The 21,931-nt window shown below is 36.8% G+C and overlaps 1 protein-coding gene across 1 annotated transcript; it reads left to right on the forward strand.

The window, feature by feature from the left end:
- Positions 1-64: 64 nt before the first annotated feature.
- Positions 65-21,725, forward strand: NAA30 (N-alpha-acetyltransferase 30, NatC catalytic subunit). The gene is made up of 5 exons (XM_027065803.2): positions 65-227; positions 510-1,278; positions 6,956-7,079; positions 8,870-8,925; positions 18,279-21,725. Exons 2-5 carry the CDS (start codon positions 511-513, stop codon positions 18,414-18,416), a joined length of 1,086 nt encoding a protein of 361 aa, XP_026921604.1. The 5' UTR covers positions 65-227; position 510; the 3' UTR covers positions 18,417-21,725.
- Positions 21,726-21,931: the final 206 nt, after the last annotated feature.

Genomic DNA, 21,931 nt, shown 5'->3' on the forward strand with positions numbered 1-21,931 from the left:
CTCCCTCCACGCCCCTTTCCCTTGGCCCCGGCAGCCGGCAGGCAGGGAAGTGTCGTAAAGCCAGGCCTAGGAAACTTTACCCGGGGTAACAGCCGAGGCGCTTTACGGCGACGGCGGCTGAGTGTGAACCTTGGCGGCGGTGGAGGCGGCCGCGGCGGCGGAGGCGGCGGCGGCGGCGGCTGAGGAGGAAGAGGAGTGGCGGCAGTGGCGGCGGGGACCTGTGCGGGGTGAGCCTCGCGGAGGGGACAGGGAGGGGCCGGGGGTGACAGGGCCAGCGGATGGGTGCGGGCGGACGGGGACGGTGGCCGGCTGAACAGCTGGGCGGCGCTGAAGAGCGGGGGGGGGGGCGCGGAATTGGGGGGGGCTGCTCCGTGAGGGACGGTTTCTGCCTTTGTTCCCCCCCCTCCACCTTCGCCGCCCCCCCCTCCTCCCCCCGCCCGACGCCCTCTCTGCTCCGCGCTCGTCCGCGGGGTCTCATGGCCTCCCCTCTCGGTCTGTGTCGCCTCTAGGATGGCGGAGGTACCGCCTGGGCCTAGCAGCCTCCTCCCACCACCAGCACCTCCGGCCTCGGCGGCGGCCGAGCCCCGCTGTCCCTTCCCGGCGGGGGCCGCCCTCGCCTGCTGCAGCGAGGACGAGGAGGACGACGAGGAGCACGAAGGCGGCGGCGGCAGGAGCCCGGCGGGCGGCGAGGCGACGGTGGCGGCCAAGGGGCATCCGTGCCTCCGCTGCCCTCAGCCGCCGCAGGAGCAGCAGCAGCTCAACGGATTGATCAGCCCCGAACTGCGGCACCTCCGGGCGGCCGCCTCTCTCAAGAGCAAGGTTTTGAGCGCGGCCGAGGCGGCCACGACCACGGCCACCCCCGACGGGGGGCCTAGAGCGACTGCAACAAAAGGAGCTGGGGTACACTCGGGCGAGAGCCCCCCTCACTGCCTCCCCAATAATGGAAGAACTGCGCTCCCCAGCCCGGCGGAGGCAGTGGCGGCGAGCGATCCTGCGGCGGCCCGCAATGGACTGGCGGAGGGCACGGAGCAGGAGGAGGAGGAGGAAGATGAGCAGGTGCGGCTGCTGTCTTCATCCCTGACCGCCGGCTGCAGTTTAAGAAGCCCCTCAGGCCGGGAGGTTGAGCCTGGGGAGGATCGGACGATACGTTATGTCCGATATGAATCCGAGCTACAAATGCCCGATATCATGAGACTGATCACCAAAGATCTGTCTGAACCCTACTCCATTTATACCTATAGATATTTTATCCACAACTGGCCACAGCTGTGCTTCTTGGTAAGTGGATGGAATGCAAAGAGGGTGAACGCAGCAGAGAGATCCAGGCCGTGCAGGGCAGGGAGTGTGAGGGCTGAGAGTGGCAGTGGATGTATACTTCTGCGTTTCATAGTACGTTACATGATGTAAAGTGCGTGTCCACACTCCTAGTTTTTTAATGAAACTGTTTTGAAGGTAAGACTTCTTGATCTGGCTTAACTTGGTACTTATGTAAATGCAACAAGCCTGTATCGTGCATGTTGGGGGTCTTCGATTCTGTTTATATTAGCTTATAATCATGTTTAACCGTCTTTAATTACGCTCCCTCATCCTCAAAGCACTCTGCAATCATTTAATTTGAACATGGTTCTGTTCGGATACAGGCTTTATTAATCTCTCAATTACAGCCGTAATCAGGGAAGAGTGTATGCATAAACATGTTTTGGTGAACATGATTGTCAGTAAACTTGCTGTGGCCACATTGGGGAATTAAATCTTACAAGCGTTTTCCGTAATTATGGAGATTGTTTCCTTTTACTTCGACAGGACAATTCAGGACAATTAGCAGTTGTAGCCAGCCTGCTTTCTGGTGCTAGATTGTAGAAGGCACTACTAACACTTCTGGTGGCTGAAAGACCCTGAAGCTCGAACAAAATACCGTTTTGTGGAATGTAGGAAACTTAAGTGTGAAACTGTTACTAATCTCATTTTTTCCTTTAAGAAACTGATCATCCATATACGTACATATTAATAGTGACACAGGCTGTGTAAAGCACAGTTGACGGAATTTTTTGATTTCCATGTAAGTGAAAAAGATTTGGCTATGAAACAAGCTAAATAGTTTTCTTGGTTTTTTTTTTTTAATTTATGTAGTACTGGCAGTACCAATAGTTTCTTCCCCAAAATATTGACCAATTTTATTCTGAAACCTTTCACTTAAATATTAACTGGAGGTATGTTTTGTATCGTGTCCTCACAAGCATTTTATTTCTTGAATTTCACCAAAGAAAGGCAACATGCTTTTAAGAAATATTTTTTGCTATGTAAAGGGAGAAGCTACTACTATTTATGTTTTAGCATTGACGTAATTGCACTTAGCACTTCGTTGCACATCCCCCCAAGATGTTTTGACAGTTCTTTAGAAATCCATCTTTCTGATTCTGATTCTGTATGTTGGTGGTAATCTAAAAATATAACCTCAGAATTGTAGATAATGGTAGTTCGGCTGTTTTCTATGTTCACTTTGCTAAACTTCAATTTAGTATATTTGTTTAAACTGTAGGAACTATCTTATATTCTACAAAACTGCTCTTACAGGATTCTAACCATTGTATCAACATAGAAGTTCTAAGACATGCCTATGTCAGTGCATATGGGGATGATTTTATAGCACTATATATGTGTCATTAAATGCCCCTGTAATTGCTAAAAATTGTAGATTGATTTAATTGTAAATTTACCCACAAAAGTATATGACTGAGTCAAACCTTAAATTGAAATATGTATTTCTATTAATTACAGAAAATAGTTGTATATATAATATTTAGTCAGCTTTGGGTTCTGATATTACCTGGACCTCTCTCAACTTGTCTTCCATTTTCGACTCTGATAAACCTAATATTAAACTTTAGTTTTGATTTTACGTAGACTCCTTCCAGTTCGCCAGCTAATTTGTACTTTAGTTCTTAATAGTTTGTTTAATATTAAATTCTGAATATCTGGAAATTGAGATATGTACAAGTGGTTGACATCTAAGATTTATTAGTGCAAGTATGTATCTGGAGATATGGAACAGAAAACAATAGTTAATCAGAGGCCACTTAGAATTGGGGCCTTTATGTTGGCATTTAAAAAATTTGAATTTCCTCTAAGAACAATTTAAAATAAATATAAGTGTGTATGTTTATTTTAAATCATATCATTTTAGAACTCTTAACGGGTCTTTAATCTAGCTCAACTTCATTTTTTTTTTTTAATGAAAAAAAGTTAAGGACCCGAGTGACTTAAAAATGTTTAAATCTTCAGATATTTAGGGGTGCCTGGCTGGCTCAGTCCATGGAGCATCCGACTCTTTTTTTGTTTTTTAATGTTAATTTTTGAGGGAGAGAGCGAGAGTGCGAGCGAGCCAGCAGGGAGGGGCAGAGAGAAGGAGACAGAGAATCCCAAGCAGGCTCCATGCTGTCAACACAGAGCCTGATATGGGGCTCTAATTTACAATCCATTGGATCAAGACCTGAGCTGAAATCAAGAGTCGAATGCTTAACCAACTAAGCCACCCAGGTGCCCCATAGCATGCTGCTGTTGACCTCAGGGTAGTGAGTTTGAGCCTCAAGTTGGATATAGGGATTACTTAAAAATAAAATCTTAAAAAAAAAAAAAGCTTCAGATATTTAGTGGCAGAGAGGTAAAGTTAGAACTTTACCTGACCTCTCATTATGGAAATAAGTAAGAATCTGAAAAATGACATACCCTTGATCTTCAGGGAAGATCATTGTGTCCCCAAGTTATATTGTCCTGGCAAACATCAATAATCTCAAGAGATTAAAAACCTCCAAAATGTTTTTGGTTTCTATATATAACCTGTAATGGATCAAATGGAATGTATGAGGTTGAACTTTCCGTAGAAAATTGCCAGCACTTGACCAAACCTGACTAACAAAAATGACAGTTTCTTATGGCTCTTCTAATAATTGTAACAGATGTGATAGTAGAGTACTATACAAATGGGAGACCCTGTCAATTTTTCTGTTCTTAACTAATTTATCTTTGCCATTTTTGAGTTCATGGTATTTTGATCTTTTAGTGCCTTTTTGAACTTCTTAAACTTATTACCAGTGATGTACTATAGTATTTCTGTTTATTCTAAATTTAACTTTCTGGCTTCCTCTGTTTTCCTATGTATAGCATTCTGGAATTTGGGAATTTCTATTTCATACAACTTGTAGTTTTCAAGTTTTGTAGATTGACAAGCGATTGGCCTTGTAGAGTTAAGTCTTAATCTTGCCAAGATTTTTTCAGTTCCCATCCTTGAAAAAGGAACACATTTAATAGTATGACTTCCAAATATATGTGGAGAAGCTTTTATTTGGAAAAATTGATAAGCAGTTTAGTAATTCTTACATATTCATCAGCAATTTCTCAGGAAAAAATAGCAGGGTAGGCCTTCCTCTCTACGAATATCTTATTAGAGTACATTATATATTGGGCTTTTATTTTTTTTGTAATTTTTAAAAAAATTTTTTTAACATTTTTTACTTGTTTTTGAGAGACAGAGCATGAATGGGGGAAGGGCAGAGAGAGAGGAAGACAGAGAATCTGAAGCATGCTCCAGACTCTGAGCTGTCAGCACAGAGCCTGACATGCGGCCCGAACCCACGAGCCATGAGATCATGACCTGAGTGGAAGTTGGACGCTTAACTGACTGAGCCACCCAGGTGCCACATTGGGCTTTTATTTTTTAACGATGAGTACCACTTGATTTTTGCTCCTACATATTCTTAATTAGGAAGAGTCAATCTAGTCCAAGCATGAACTGATAAAATACTTTGTTCGCCCTTTACTACCTTGGTCAAAAGAAGATTTGCTTGAAATTCCTATCCAATTTGGAAGTATTGTCCAAATGTATTGTGTCTAGTGGTTTTGATTCTGTCTTCTTTGGGATGGTTTATTAATTGTGAAATGTAGCTGTCCTACAGTTTTATATCATAGATTTATATAGATTTCCGTTTTCCCTAATTTACAACCTTAGGTCACAAAGTTTTTTAATGTGGGGTGCCTGGGTATGGCTCTGTCATTTAAATGTCCTACTCTTGATCTCAGGGTCGTGAGTTCGGGCCCCACGTTGGGCTCCATGCTGTGCGTGAAGCCTACTTAAAAAAGTTTTTAAATGTACTTTTGGGCCTAACATGTATGTACATACATATATACACAACCACATATATTTGAGATGAGTTATTTTAAAATCAGAAAATGCTGTCAGAGTTGTTCAACCAGGCCACTTTTGTGTGTATTTCAGCTATTATTTCATAAAGAAATTTTAAGTTTTTTTTTTAATTTATTTATTTTGAGAGAGAGTAGAGTGTGAGTGAGAGCTGGGTAGGGCCAGAGAGAGAGAGAGAGAGAGAGAGAGAGAGAGAGAATCCCAAGCAGGCTCTGCACTCTCAGTGCAGAGCCCGACGCTGGGCTCAAACTCACAAACTGCGAGAACATGACGTGAGCCAAAATCAAGAGTCAGATGCTTTACTGACTAAGCCACCGAGGTGCCCCAGAAATTTTAGTTTTGAAAACAGCTTTTACAGAACCAGATTGATTTATTGTGAATGAAAATGGAAATAACAGTTTTAGAGGTTTATTGTCCAAGATAGTTTTGGATTGTGTGATAAAACAGAAATGAATTAAGTGGATTATTCAATTTAATATCCCTTCAAAAGGATTTTTCTGACCTAGTTCAGGTTTGTGTGAAATGGATTGGAATTATCTAAAACATTTTTCTCACAGTTTAAAAAAGTCTTTTTAATCATTTTACAGAATGATGAATTAAATGTCACATCAAAATTAAGTTAAAATTAAGTGTAAACTGGGCTTTTTAATTTTTTAAACCAATTCCTGGTTTTTGCTGTTGAAATAGTTTCTTCTGGAAATTTTATTTTATTAAGAGATAATTTGAAGTTTTCATATTTTTTAAATGAGTGCTCTTTAGAACAAACAAATATTTCTAACTAGCTGACACATTATTAAACAATTAAAGCTATTGCCCTATTGATATTTACCAGAATACAGTATTACTAGAACTTTTCATCAGTGACAGAACTTTTGAAAAACTTATTTTCAGTGGTAACACTGGAAATCTTAATAAAAATGGGGGATTATTAGCATTTATTCAGCATTTAACCTTTAGTACTCTGGAAAGACATAAATTTTTATTAAAGTAGCTCTGTAAAATTAAAGCTTTCACTTTAATATGAAGCTCTGGTTTTAAGTTCTAGATATTCTTTGAGCTTTGTGATAATGACATTGTCGGGAGTGACTAGACCATTGAATATCTAGTCTTTGTAGTCCTTCACTAACAAAAACCCTTGGGGAGGATCCAAGGAATACCTTAATAACCATCTTTTTTGTGAAAGTCGTTTGCATTTTTTTGTCTTTGTTTTTGTTTTTTTCCTGCTCAAAATCGAACTCTACTGTGAGGTAGTATAAATATTAGGTGTTCTGTCTTTCACTAAAACTTTGTTAGAATTACATTTAAATTTATAGTACTTTGATAAGTTTCACAGTATTTTATACCCTAATGAAGAGACATTTTCTTTCTTTCTTTTGAAGAGACATTTTCTTAAAAAAATTACTTTCACGTATTTCTCCCCAAATCTTAAATATGTAGGTCTTTATTGCAAATAATTATAAGCACCTCTTATAAAGTACTTGAGTATTAACTTTGTGGAAATCTTGCTTTTTCCCCCCAGGCTTTGATAATGAGCATAAGACATTTATGCCCTAAACAGTGTTGAAAGATTTTAAAACTGGAACTTCTGAAGGAGTTCTGGGATTTAGATTTCTGAAACTTCTGTGATTGCTCTGTTACTAGAATTCTTCTCTCTTCTTTCCTCAAAAATGCTGACCAGTGGTTGGTTGCTGTTTCCCTGGGTAATTGTGCGGTACCTGACGGCAATGTATTCTTCATAACTGTTTGTTTATTTTTAAGGCCATGGTAGGGGAGGAGTGTGTAGGTGCCATCGTTTGCAAGTTGGATATGCACAAAAAGATGTTCCGCAGAGGTTATATAGCCATGTTAGCCGTGGATTCCAAGTACAGGAGAAATGGCATTGGTAAGGAAAATATTATGTCACTAAAAGAATGCATAAGTTATTTTCATATTTGTTTTTTGAAGCAAAAGACTTAAATGTAAATGTATAGAAATGAGAAAGAAGCTAAGGGGAGAAAACTAAGGTTATTTTTATTTCAAAATATTTTCAAAATGTTCCTAAAATGAATTGTTTTCTTTATTAGTGTTTTGTTTGAGAAATTATCTTTCTAATAAGTAACAAGTGAATCAGTTTTTACTTCCAAACATTTTTTTGATCACATTCAAAATGCTTTGCATTGTACTATGTACTGCAGCTCTTAATAGCATTTTGGGGCACTTGATCACAGCCCTCTAGGAGCTGTCTATACTTGGGTTAAGTGGAGCTCAAGGCAAAATTAAGGAGAAATTGTTACCATTATTTAGTTCTAGTCCTCAAACATTATATTAGCAATTCAGGGAGGACCAGGAGAATTGTTTCTTACTATTCCCAAATTCATCTCTTTCTTGGGTCTACTTTTCCTGGCATTTTCAGTCAATCTTATACTTATGATTTATAACGGTCATTAGAATCATGTGGGTGGTTTAAAAACAAATGTTTCGGTCTCTCTTCCTGAGAATGTTGTGTGTCCTGTTAGAAGTAGGACTGAAGTGTCCCCAGCTGACTGTGATATAAGCCTGGTTAAGAACTACTGTCCTAGTGTCTAGGACCTACTGGCTCTTTGTTCAGGATGGGGGATTGAGCACTTGTCAGAGCATGTCAAATCCTGGGATCTAGTGAAGCTAAGTAAGTATTTGTGAAAGAAGAATTGATGCCTATTCTGGTATTTAATTACTAGCAGTTTGTCACTTGTAGTTTGTTGTTGTTGTTGTTGTTTCAAATACGAGTGTTATTGTCCAATTTAAGAGTTTCATACAGTCTGAGAGGTCATGAGAAATCATTGTGAGTATGCTGACTTACTACATTAGTGTTAACCAACTTATTTTTTACAGTGTTAGAGTTTACTGCTAGGGTTTTTAATGAATTGGACCTGTTATATTGATGCATTGAAAAGAGCTGATAAGAGCTCATGGCAAATGATAGGCAATTATCTGTCTAGTTCAGAGGGCAGAAACTGGTGGCTTGAGGATTGCATCCTGACCTTCAGACATTTTGTTTGGCCCATGTAATGTGTTCTTGTTCATGTACATGGTTTGAAAATGAAGAGATTTCCTAGCAATTTGGTTTTCTTAGAATCAGATTTGTCAGTTTTTTCCCTTTAATGTACCACGTGTATCTGACCCTAAACCAGGATACATTTAGCTAGACATTTACAGAGACACCACTGGCATCATTTGGGAATGCCCGGACTCACTGGAAGGTTTGTAGGAACCAACCCAGTGTCTTGGGTCCACTCTGGGCCACAGCAGTTTCTGGTGTGATCTTTGGCAAGATTGGCCCAAGGGTCTTGTAGCTTCTGGCTAGTTCAAGGATTTCCTGGGCTGTTGTGGCCGTACCATATCTTGCCTTTTTCTTTTTTCCCTTTTCTCTTACTTTCAAACAGAAGAGCACAAACTCCTGCTTGGAGCAAATAATTACACCTGAGAAAAAGAGATGCCTAAGGAGCTATGTCTTTTAAGAGGGAACTTATATTACTATGTGTAGGTTTGTTGGGCTCTCAGTTTAAATCTGAATTTTTTCTCACTTAAGATAGTCTGTTGTCTGCGTTCAAGGTAGAACCCAGCATTTGATATTTCTGTGCTTATAAATACGATAATTTAGGTATCCTTAAGAAACTAAATTTTCCTTCATTAATACTCAGATCTATATTCTAGGTACTAACTTGGTTAAGAAAGCTATATATGCCATGGTTGAAGGAGACTGTGATGAGGTAAGTCTTTCTAAATGTTTAAAACCTTTTTTCCTAGTCTGTATTTTATCAGTTTGGTTTTTAAATAAATATCCCACAATAAATTGTATTGCAAATTTCATTGCAAGCTATTATTATAACATTGTAGCTTGTGGTGAAAAGCACTTGAGTTTTGACCTAGAACAAATTCTAAGATGATAATGGGAGCTAAAATTTGTTCTTTGTCAAAACATAAAGGTGAAATCTTAGACATTTTCAGTAAATAATTGGTATTCAGAGGAATTGGTATTCAGAGGATTTGTTATCAGTTAAGTCATTTAAGGTGGCTCTTATTACATATCTTACTGTAATTTCCTTACATATCGGCCTTAGTTTCTCTCTAAATAACTTTTTTTTTTGTTTAATCTATGGGCCAACTGTCAGTTCATATGAAAGACATTTCATGTTTGAAAAAAAAAAAATCAGCATTAGCTAATGATAAGGCTAAGGAGAAAAAAAGACAACCACTTTTAAAATTAGACCTATGTTTCAACCTAAGAGCATCTTTTCTGTTTAGCTTGTTTGTACAGCCTAACCACAGGTATAAATTTTTTGGTATCCTACAGCACTGTGCCATACACATGGTGAGTGCTCCATAACTAATGGTGATGGTTGGGAATGTTACAATTTACTGTTTCAGGTGGAAGAGAATAAGTATAAACTAGAGAAGTGTAGATGTTTTTGATATAGCAATGGTGACTATGAAGGAACAAAGTTGTATGATGCTAGTAACTTTATGAACGTTACAAGGGACAGTTGTCTTTGTTATTAGAGGGCAAATATGCCTTAGACAGTTCTCAAAATACTTGAAATTAGGTAATTTTTCCTCAAAAGTTTGTAACTTGTTTTGATAATTTTTTAAGGTGGGTTTTTTTCTGTACAAAATTTATACACACTCATTAACCATTATATGTATGTGTATATTTGGGGGTGCAAAGTCCCTTCTTTCACTGTCCTCACACTCTTCAATGCTTTGTTCTTCTTTCCACTTATAGCTACTGTTAATCTTTAAATATGTATCCTCACATTCTAAGCACACATCTTAGCTGTGTAATAGTTTTTCTTTATACAAACTAAACCATAATTATTATTCTGCAGTAATTACTTTTTCATTTAACAGTATCTTGTGAACGTGTTTCCATGTCAGAATACAGAGATTTACCCTAGACTATTCTCATGCTCCTTGTTCACATTAGTTTGTATTCCGATAGGCCACACTAAATAATGGTTGTATGAGTAGGCCTACAGATACATTGGGTAAAACAGAGGAAGCCATCCTGAGATATCAGGGCATTCAGTGTTATTTCAAATAAGATAATTCACATACAGTGGAGGATCTCATATAATTCACAGTTATTAATATCAAGAAGTAAAAGATGCAGTGACCCTGACCATTTTAATGTAACTAAAATTTGCAGAAGAGGATTGGACTGCATATGTTGATCTGTTTGGACCATAGTCACACTGGTGTAGCTCATCAGGAAGAGAAGTCAAGCTTCATAAAAGTTGCTGAAGAATTTGGAAAAATCTTTGGGTTGATAAGACCATGTTTTGATCCTCTACTGCTCCTGAATAGAGTGGTTTCCAGTGAGCAGGGATGTTATGAACAAGGAGTATTATGTTCCTTATAGCTATGCGTTTTGTGAGTTATCCTAGTCACTACCTGCGAGACAGGGTGTGTGCCTTACCTTAACTGAGCAAATGTTTAAATGGTATTGGTTTTTCTTTGAAAGTTCTGGGGAATGATACGGAGATTTGGGTTATATTGTTTTAGTCTCAAAGTTAGGTCCTAAATTAGTGATAACGTTTTATGGTAGAAATACTCTTTTCATTGTGGACCTAAAGATCTTGTTCTGAATTTTCTTTTGAAGCAATGAGTTTTACTTAATATTAATCTGAAACGGAGATAGTTCCATGAACTTACGTTTTTGCAGTATGAATTACTCTGCCTTTGAATTAAAGAACTCTTCCATGTTTTTTGTTTTGTTTTGTTTTTAACTCTTCCATGTTTTAAACAAAATTTAGTGTGCCCCATATTGTTCAGATAAAGGATTTGCTCTATGCAGGGTTAGAATTTTGTTTACTCCTTATAAGGCTTTCACTCTCCCTTTCATTGAGTTTTAAACTATCTAAGCAACAATTCTATCCCCCTCTCTCTTTTAATTCTTGATAATTTGTGTTTGTTGGTTCCACTTCCTTTTATTACCATTTCATCCCCTTTGGTTTGGTTTCTTCCCCCTCCAATCCATTGTAACTACTTTCTCACTGATGTGTTTGCTAGGCCTAGTAGCTTTTTGGCCCTCCTACTTGTTAAACTACTTCTCAGTCTTTAAGACCCAATACAATAACAATTTTTTAAAGTTTTCCTTAATCCTTCTGGACAGAATCAATTGTGTAGTTTCTGTGGTTTTCTTAACATTTCTTTTTGTAAAATTTACTTCACTGAAATTTACTTGTTCAGAGTCTGCCTTAGCCACTGTGGAGAGCAGAGATGCCTTTTCTTGTTTACTGCTGTATTCTTAGTACTTAGTGTGGCATTTGCCATAGAGTATGATGGTTGACCAATTAGTTCTGTGCCACCAGCATCTTATCTGTACCTCTTTTTTTTAATGTACTTGTGAATTTCGACTTGCATAATTGTTAACTTGTCTTTCTCTTTGAGCTTTCTATAAGCTTTCTGGGAAGAGCAGTTATCTTATTTTTGTACATAGTAAAATTTTTTGAAGTATCTACAGGGAGGGGTGCCTGGGTGTCTCAGTCGGTTTGGTGTTTGGCTTCGGCTCAGGTCATGATCTCACAGTTCACGAGTTCAAGCCCCACATTGGGCTCTGTGCTGACAGCTCAGAGGCTCGAGCCTGCTTCGGATTCTGTGTCTCCCTCTTTCTCTGCCCCTTGCCCACTCACACTCTGTCTCTCTCTGTCTCTCAAAAATAAATAAACATTAAAAATTAAAAAAAAAAAGTACCTACAGCATTATTAATCAGTTAAAATACCTTTTGGTAAAAAAAAAATTGCACATAAAAACAGTCATATATAATTCATTGTTCTGAGGAAAACTGAAATTTTAATTCTCTAAGGATGCAGTGACCAATTTTGAAATAACCAACATGTAATTTTACTTTTATTAAGTTAGGCCAACCTTCCTTTCTTTAAAAGTGTTAAGGAGTTTTGACAAATTATCAGAAATACATTTGAAAAGGGATTTAAATTACATTTTCTACTACTTAGGTTGTACTGTTTTTTGTTTGTTTTTTTTTTTTTATTCTTATAAAGATAGAAATGTTTAAATCTATGCCCTGTAAAGAAAGTGACATTTGGAAATCTCTGTGAAGCCTTACCATGCACATCCAGTCAATTTTTACTTTCTCTTCTATTTGTAGAATTTGTGACCTTGAGCTGAGTTTATATTGCTCTTGGTTGCTCTTGTCATTTTTAAAATAATTTCACAGCATATTAAACCAAAATTAGTAATCACAGAGTTGAAATGTAGATCATGTTTTTGTTCAAATAATAATGAAAGACTCTCCTGATCTAATAGATGTTTTCATTTTGCCTTACTATGACTTTCCTAACTTTTTATGTCAGAATTAGACATGTTAAAACAGCATAACTAAAAGATGTTTTTCATTTTCTGTATATTTGGAGCTGTCTAAAAAATTATAGCATTAAAAAAAGAAACAAGGGGATTTGTTGCTTCATGAATGAGAATGCATTACCCATATTACTGATCTGGCTTGAATTTGGTTACACCCACACATGCTCTTGCTGCCATACTGGTGGCTACTAGGACAAGCATCTTGGCTTTGTGTATTACATTAGGGGAAATAGTAAGAAAAATACACACAAATAGCATGAATGAGTTTTCTAGGATGTATTTATTTATTTATTTAGAGAGCACTTGCATGCACGCATGGAGAGGCAGAAGGATAGGGGGAGAGAGAGTCCTAAGCAGGCTCCACATCCAGCATAGACCTCAATGTGGGGTTCCTTCTCACAACTGAGATCGTGGCCTGAGCTGAAATCAGTCAGACAGATGCTTAACCGATTGAGCCGCTCAGGCACCCCTAGAATGTTATTTTTAAAGTAGGATTCGTATATCTAAAATAACCCACACAGTGACTGTTTACTTTTGTGTGCTTTTTTCCTGAAATAAATTAGAATGGGGTGATTGGTCAGCCTGATGAACAGTGCTTTACCTTTAATCTATAGATGTCCTTTTGAAGTCTTCATCTCTGGGAATTTAAATTTCAGAAATTTTTTTTAGATTTAAAGTATGATTGCTGTGATGTCAATACTCAGAATTAACTCCTATATGATGAGAATACACCACATTTCTTAATTGAGTTTAAATGTGCTCTGTGTGCTCTATTTTTAGTTGACCAGCATCTTCCCATTTCCTCTGGGATCCACCATTCTACTTTCTGCTTTTATGAGTTTATTTTCGTTTCTACATATAAGTGATATCATGCAGTATTTGTCTATGTCTGATATGTTTCACTTAGCATTATGTCCTCCAGGTTCATCCATGTTGCCACAATGGTAGGATTTCTTTAAGACTGAAAAATATTCCATTGTTTGTATATGCTCCTTTTCTTTATCCATTCATTTGTTGACAGACATTGGACATATAGGTTATTTCCGTATTTTGGCTGTTGTGATAATGCTGTGATAAACATGGGAGTATCTATTTGATACTAAGTACCTATTTGAGGTCCTGATTTTGATTCCTTTGGATATATAGCCAGAAGTGGGATTGCTGGATCACATAGTAGTTCTAGTTTTAATTTTTTGAGGAACCTCCGTACTGTTCCATGATGGCTGTACCAATTTACATTCCTACCAACAGTGGTCTAATTTAGCATAACCAGTAATAAATCTGTTACATAGTAACAAAATACATATGGTATTTAGTTATGTACAGATACATATCAGGTATTTTTATTATTTTTTGATAATGTACGAAGGTGACTTTTAAGCTTTCTATGTTTAACAATTATATGTTGAACATTTTTAGTTTCGCTGGAAATCTATTTTGGCTATCAAACAGAGGCTGCTAGGTAAAGAACAGAGTAAAACGGAGTTATTTAAACTGTAAGGATTTTTTGATCAAGTAGTCTGTCCTAATTAAAGAACTGGGTATGAGAATCCTGGGTTCTAGATTCATCTTCTGTCACTTAGTAGTTGTGTGATTGTAGGCAAGTCATTTAACTTTTTATAGTCTTTCTCTTTGTGTATGCAATGTGGTAGTAATTCTGATCTTAAAGGAATGTTATGAAGAACAGTAAAGTTTATTCAGCAGTGTCAGTATCAGGTCTACGAAGTGCCAGATGATAAGCTAGTGTTTAGATTCTAACAGTGAACAGCTTGCCCTCCCTCCAGCAGTTCCAGCCTAAAATATTAAAAAAAGGCTTTCTAAACTGTAATAGTTTGGCTTGTCCTGACAGTGGTTTGTTGCTAAGAGAGTCCGTGGAACTTCACTGTAATCTTTTTTTCTGTTAAGTAGAATTCAACTTTGCCAAGTTTCTTTGGGACCAAAATAACCTCATTATCCTTTGGCTTCCTATGTAATACTCCCATGATGTGGACTAAACGAATAGTTTCATACTGAGTTTTCATTGTAAACCCAGATTCTCTTTTAATTTAAGAGAATTTAAGTGATTAAGTATTAAAAAGTTACTTTTTTCTGACATTTCCTATTTTGTCAGAGGATCTCTTTATTGACAGAATGTGAGTGTACCGAGACTATCCTTTGGTTTTAAATAAGGTCAGCCCTTTGTATAATTCCATGTCTGTGTAATTGGGCTGTATTTCACTCATCTGCTAGGATGCCAACAAAGGCGAATTCAACTCTTTACCACACCTCAAGTGTGTATTTATGTAGCCATAATTAGCCTCAGATGTGTCTTAATATTTTCAGTTGCCAAATACTAATGAACATGGACTTAGGTCCCCTTCATTGTGTCATAAGTAGGTTAGATCTCCCATTGCCGCTTTGGTTTACTCTGGGGAAAGAATCAGGGGGAGGCACAGAAGAGTGGATATTATAAGGTCTAGTTCAGATATGGAGTCTGGTCTGTTTTTGCACTACTGGTGGCCTTGAGTTTCATTCATTTGTTAATTGGAGAAAAATCATATCTATTTCATAGGATATTTATGAAAATAACATCACAAATGGATATAAAATGACAATGCATATAAATGCTTTACATAGCATTTAGTAAGCCATCAGTAAATATTAGCTTAAAAAAAAACAAACAAACCTGTCACTCCTTTTTCTGTGAAATCAAGTTCCAAGTTTTGAGTTGTACTTTTATTGCTTCACATATTGTTTTGATGTAACATTTTAGCTGTAATTAGGTGGTGGCCTAAAACAGAGTTCTAGGAGTTACCCAAGAGATTTGTTCAAAATTGAAAACCTGTATTGATCAGACTGGACTGTCCCAGACTGGAAGATGGTATACATTACTAAAAAATAAATTTCCATATTTTTAAGAATAGAGAAAAATTCTTATCTTAAACGAGCTTGTTTGCTGTACAACATTTCTTTAAATGTTCTTCCTAGGGGGTTGCCTAGGTGGCTCAGTCAGCTAAGCGTCTGACTCTTGATTTTGGCTTAGGTCATGATCTCAAAATTTGTGAGATCAACCCTGCATTGGGTTCTGTGCTGACAGTGCACAGAACTGTCTGTCTGTCTGTCTCTCTTTCAGAATAAATTTTAAAAGAAATAAGACAAATGTTCCTTCCTAGGAACATTTTCTCTTTATCCTGAATTATTAATTACCTGTTTTTAGATCTTTTAAAATTTAAGATTTAGCATGTGATTTGTTCAGTTGCTTTAAGATGATGCTTTCTCTTTAAGCCCTTTGGTCATTTAAAAATTTAATAATACTTTTGTTTAATATTTAAGTAATGTGTGTAATATAATGAAAGGTGCTAAGGATGCATATAATTAACATATCTGAGAGCCTTCTATTTGTCAGGCAGTGTTACGTATACAGGAAATGGCTGTGAAGGAGGTATACATGATCCTGCCCTTGTTGGGCTCATCAGCTAGGAGAGATGACATGGTCATCAAATGTTGAATGAAGTCAGCGGGGTAGTATAAAAAGAAAGGGATAATCCATCCAGTCTGGAAGTAACAAGCTAAGGCCAAAAGCAAAGAGGACAGGAAGAGCATCCTTCCAGACAGAAAACAATTTATGTGAAATATCTAAGGTGGGAAAGATCAAGGTGGGTTCCAGAAACTGAAAGTTTAGTGTTGATCATGGAGAACCAGGGGGTAGACCTAAAGCAAAGTTGGTGAGGTAGGTAGAAGCCATAATTTGAGGGCCTTTTAAGTTTGTTTAGATTATCTTTATTTATTTTTTAAACTTTTTTTAAAGTTTATTTATTTTGAAAGAGAGAAAGAGTGTGGGAGGGGCAAAGAGAGAGGGGGAGAGAAAGAATCCCAAGCAGGCTCAGCACAGAGCCTGATGTGGGTTCAGTCTCATGAATTGTGAAATCACAATTTCACATGATCATGACTGTCAATGACTGACATGCCTGATCATGGCTGTCAATGTGGAGCCTGATGCGGGGCTCTGTCTCACAAACCATGAGATAATGACTTCAGCTGAAATCAAGAGTCGGATGCTTAACTGACTGAGCTATCCAGGTGCCCCTAGATTATCTATAATTTGTGAACTTTATCTTGAGGACAAAAGGGAGTCAGTAAGTGGTTCTAAACAGAGGTTAACAAGAACATCATTCTACTTAAAGAAAATGGGAGACTTTTTGAGTTAGGAGTATCTTGTAATTACAGTGAAAGCTGATGCCAGCTTGGACTACAGTGGTATGAGTAGGGATAGAAGGAAAAGAGGTTATTTGAGAGATTTAAGAGAGAAGAGAAATAGTGGTTGGATGTATATGGGGGGGGTGGGTGGGTAGAGAGGAAAGAAGCTCAATAGTGACTCCTAGGTTTTCAGGTTTGAGGCATTGTTACTGACATGTGGAATTGAGGAGGAGTTGAGTTCAGTTTTGGATATGATGAAGTACATTTTCTTCTCTATTATTTACATCTACTTGAATATTTGTCAAATGTTTTGGTAGCTTGAGATAGAAAGTGACTCATAGGCTTCACTGGGACCCTTGTTTAATTATACTTTGCCCTTTTGTCTCATTTCAAACACCTGAGGGTTATGACATCCCAACAGTAACTGTGGCTCACTTTGTTGACAATTCTCAATGAGGTAGGTTGAGAATCAATAGAAAGGCAAATAGAGCTGTGTATATAAAAGGTAGGAGGATGGGATAGAGGATGTTTGGGTAGAGGAAGGTAGAAATAATAATAATAATAATAAAAGAAAATCACACAATGTTCAAAAAGTGTCAGTTCTTCATTGTCAGGGCCATTGTTCAGTAATACTAAAAACAACTCAGAAGTTAATATTTTATGTGTTCTTCTGTTCAGTGTTGATGTCCATAATGTATAGTCCATGGTTTCAGACTGTTGTTTTCCAACTAGCATCATCAGCATCAATTGGCAATTTTTTTTCAATATAAATTCTTGGGCCCCACCCCAAATCTACTCAGAAACTCCAGAGGAGGGTGTCTGCAATCCAGTTAACTAATGTTTGGGTATCTTTGGTCTAGGATTGACAAACTTTCTCTGCAAAGAGCCTAATGGGTAAATATTTTAGACTTTGCAGACTATAGATCTCTGTTGCAACTGTTCAACTCTGCTTGTATTGAAAAAGGAGTCATGCACATCATGGAAACAAATGGCCATGGTTGTGTTCCAATAAAGCTTTATTGACAGAAACAAACAATAGACACATTTGGCTCCAGGGCCATAATTTGCAGATTCTGGTCTAGATTCTAGACAAATAGGGTAGTTGTTGCCAGGATGAATGACGACAAATTAATGAAAATATAGGAGTTAGGAGTTGGAGGGCAAATTGTATTTTCTTAAAGTTTGTATTGTTGATTTTTTTTCTTTTCTTCATCTTTTTGTCACACTACTTTTCTCCACGGGGAAATAATTCATCTTTGTTTTAGTATAAAATGTATATTCTCATTGCTAAAAATTCCAAACATCACAAAAATCAATAGAACAGAAAATGTCCGCATTCCTACCTCCTCTTGCCCCAAGAGAAAATTACTATTACGATGACCATTTTCTGGGTTCTTTCTTTACATCATTAACATTTATTGTTTTCACCATCAATCTTAAAACCGATATGGAATGTTTTTCTTAAGTATTTGATGTTTACTTTGTGATTTGTCAACTTAAGAAATTATAAGCTAATTTCAAATATATAAAATTATAACTTAGTTTTCTCATATTTTTTTTGAAGGTTGTTTTGGAAACAGAAATAACGAATAAGTCTGCTTTGAAACTTTATGAAAATCTTGGTTTTGTTCGAGATAAGAGGCTGTTCAGATACTATTTAAATGGAGTTGATGCACTGCGACTTAAATTGTGGCTGCGTTGAGAAACTGATACCAAGGAACAACTTTCCAACCACACAGAATCGACCTTTGCATGCAATGCAATTTGTACAGAATTGCTTTGCAGGTGGATTTAGTAATTTCCATGCAGCTCTTACCTGTCAGTGTCTCATTGAGTGTCGCACAATATTTGTTGCACTTTGGCATGGCGCATTTGTTCTGAATTAAAAGAGATTGTTTTAAACTTAAAGAGTTCTTTTGGTACCAGCCAGATGTGCCAGTTGATAGCCAAGATTTGTTTGTTCATTTGCAAAGTCTGCTGACAATGTTATTTACACAGTGATCATTTTGTCACAGAACCAGTAAGTGGAACATGATTTTTGTTCCTAAAAAAGCCAATGTAGATTGTAAAAATCTCTAAGTATACTAACATTTCACATGAAACCTGCCATAGTTTTCTGAAGGGGGTGGGGGAAAAGCTTCAATTTTAGGTTTTATTTTTTCAATATTAAATTTTCCATTCTTGGATATTGGTACCTCAGTGATTAGTGAATGAAAAACAATGTTATGTAGGGTTGGGTGTGTCTTACAATGAGTAAAGATAACAATTAAATTGCGTCTGCCAGTGCCTGTGTAGATAAGTATATTTGTCTTCATCTCTAGTTTTTGAATGCATGCTCTCTTTTCCTTTTCTTTCAGGCCTTTGCAAGCAAACTTTTGTTTTTATTTAAATTCTAAATTTGATAATAAATTATTTCAGATTTTTATAATTTGGATACTTTTTTCCAGGTGAGTGACAGAGTGGTTTACTGTAAAGTCCCTTCTTTCCTTACAGTAAGAAGTTGAATCTACTTGGAAAATCTTTGAGAAATGACTCAAAAGGGATGAGAAAAGTTGATGGAGCCGGGAATTGCTGGGTTTTGGATGCACTTTTTTTTTTTTTTTTTTGAGAGTGAGGGAATTTTTGGAAAAGAATAGAAAATTAATGTAAATCGGTATGATTTTATTTAATCAAAATTATTGCTAAGCTGTGAAGAACAGCTTTTACAAAGTAGCTGGAACTTTTTTCCCACTTGATTTGGATTCACATTGCTTCCATTTCTTAAATTGTTTCACTTTTGGTTCTTGGTCTTGGAAATAAATTTGAAGGTTCATTGTATCCATTTTAAACTGATTTTATTTTCTTTTCACTTATTTAAGCAAATTCTTGGGGAAGCTTTGCTTAGTTTCCAGAAAAACAAAAGGGAAAATTGGAATATTTTTTTGGAGTGAGTTTTATGGGTTTTCTTAATAGTTATCACCATGTTCAGTTACATTGTATTTTGGTCAATCTGTGCAGTGTAACAAATTTATAAGTTAATTGCTTTCAACTGAGTCAGGAAACCTGTGATGGATAATTTAACTGGAAAACCTAGGTACCCATAAAAAAAAAAAAGATTGATTCTCTGTGAAAAATGTTTTGTAGGAATCTATGTTGTTTTTTCTTTAATTTGGATATGCTTTACTTCTGTTCTAGGATTTGGTTTGAATTTTATTTTATGGCTATAATTACTGTATTTTTAAAAACCCTACCTCCATTAACAGTTGGTAAAAGCCCCCTTTCAGGAAAGTTTGTTGCCTTTTTTTTTTTTTTTTTAAAGGAAAGCTGCTCCTTGCTCAGTGCAGTGTCTTGAAAGTGAACATGGTAACAAGTATTTTAAAAATAAAGATACACAGATTTGGTGAAAATAAAATCTTCCTTCTGGTGGGATCATTTATAGTTCCTCATTTTTAAAGTCAACTTTTTCTTTCATTTTATATTGCTCTTGAAAGTTTAATGGGTAGAGTACTGATTGTGTTAAAATATAACGATCACTCAATACTCAGCTTTCCAGCTGACTGTTTTGAGTATGTCTTTGATCAAATGTCATTTGGGCTCTAGCATTTAGAGGAATGCCAATCATAGTGATGCTTCTGTTATTTTTGATATGGAGGGAACTGAACTAAAAGAGTTATCAAATTTTATCTCACCACTTTATATTTGACTTGCTGATTCATTAGTAATGATTGTTGATGAACATACATTTGCTTGACTCCCTAATGGGGACGGTTCTAAAGTAGATAGATACATGCTAGATTTTCATTTCAGCCATTATGTTTTGGCAAGTTGTCAATGAAACCATCTCTACTGACCTTTTCTCCCAGAATTGACCAGGTTTCGCTGAACTGACTGGGTGTTTGTAAACGTGACCTTAACCATGTGGCTAAAAAGTCAGATGGTTGCCATATTGTTCAGCTTGGTGTATGTTGAACAGAAATGTCTACCTTATGTCTTTAATTGGGTATACAAAAATTGTTTACTTAAGTAGACTAAAATTTTAATGTCTAGCATGATAACCCAGCATCAAAACTAAGTCTCCATTCCAGTTGAAGCAGCATCAAACATTCATTTACTTTTTGATATTGGGCTTTCATCTTTCTTATATAATCTTAAAACAATCTCATTTAAAATTGATAGCGTGAGTTCACTTGGCTAAAACTGAGCAAGATTGGTGCAACTTTCTTTTAACGGGGTGCTGCCTCTTAAAGACTGACTGTACTATCCACTGACACTGGTTTGGCAGTTCGTACTGCTGAACATTTTATACATGCTACCATGAAGCTATATATGTTAGTATTGAAGAAGCTAACGGGTATGCTACCATTTTTTGATGTGTGGACTGATTGTAATTTCCCTTACATTAGGATGAAACTACTCTAGGGGAGTCCACAGATCAGAAACCAGACAGTAGTTTTTGAAGTTGAAGCCAACAAAATTAAAAAAGTAAAATTATTAAAAAATTGGTTTTTTACCCTCCCTACTTACTGAGTAAATTGCCCTCCCTACTTGCTTGACAAATCTGTGTAAAGGAGTTTGTTTGTCACATGTTTTAACTTTACCTTGCCCTGTGTTATGGTATTGGCTGACATGTATAAGACTGGATGTGTATATTTATTATGGTGTCTAAAAATCATGAAGTTCATCACTTTCCAGGAGCATAGATAAAAGCAAATTGGTAGTGCATCAGAGTTACTTTCCAGTGCACCATGACATCACTAAAATGAGTGCTATAATGTTACAGGGCTTTCAGGTTTGTAAAAACATAACCGTAAATTATATTGACGTCAGATATGAGTTGAGTATCTATAAAATATCACGTGTATTTCAAAATATTGGACTGCTGTTTGATGACTGGATATTGCTGCATAATTTTCTTCTATTGTCCCATATCCTTTTGGAGAGAGAGATTTAATGGGATTTGAAATGTGCAAGCTGTCTAAAGATGCAGTCAAATAAAGTTGGTTAAGTTGTGTTTGCATTTTTCTTTTAGATACAGCTGTGTGCATTTTATGATTGAGTTGTTCTGCTTTTACCTACTAAGAAAAAAAAAAACAAGCAATCTATTTAGCTCCCCACTTCGTGCCTCCCATCCAAGAATTATTTGGAAGAAGTGATATATAATTATTATCTACTTTGTGTTCTGACAAAGTAAATTTGAAAATAACATGAACTTGATTTTCCTAAAAGTATTCAAAGTTA

The sequence above is a fragment of the Acinonyx jubatus genome, chromosome B3 (assembly GCF_027475565.1).
Source record: "Acinonyx jubatus isolate Ajub_Pintada_27869175 chromosome B3, VMU_Ajub_asm_v1.0, whole genome shotgun sequence".
NCBI classification, from domain to species: domain Eukaryota; kingdom Metazoa; phylum Chordata; class Mammalia; order Carnivora; family Felidae; genus Acinonyx; species Acinonyx jubatus.

What these genes read in the sequence shown, in the direction of transcription:
- NAA30 (XM_027065803.2), top strand. Translation starts at nt 511, where the DNA reads ATGGCGGAGGTACCGCCTGGGCCTAGCAGCCTCCTCCCACCACCAGCA. An exon ending in GTACAGGAGAAATGGCATTG is followed by an intron (nt 7,080 to 8,869) that starts GTAAGGAAAATA and finishes TCTATATTCTAG; the next exon opens with GTACTAACTTGGTTAAGAAA. An exon ending in TTGAAGGAGACTGTGATGAG is followed by an intron (nt 8,926 to 18,278) that starts GTAAGTCTTTCT and finishes TTTTTTTTGAAG; the next exon opens with GTTGTTTTGGAAACAGAAAT.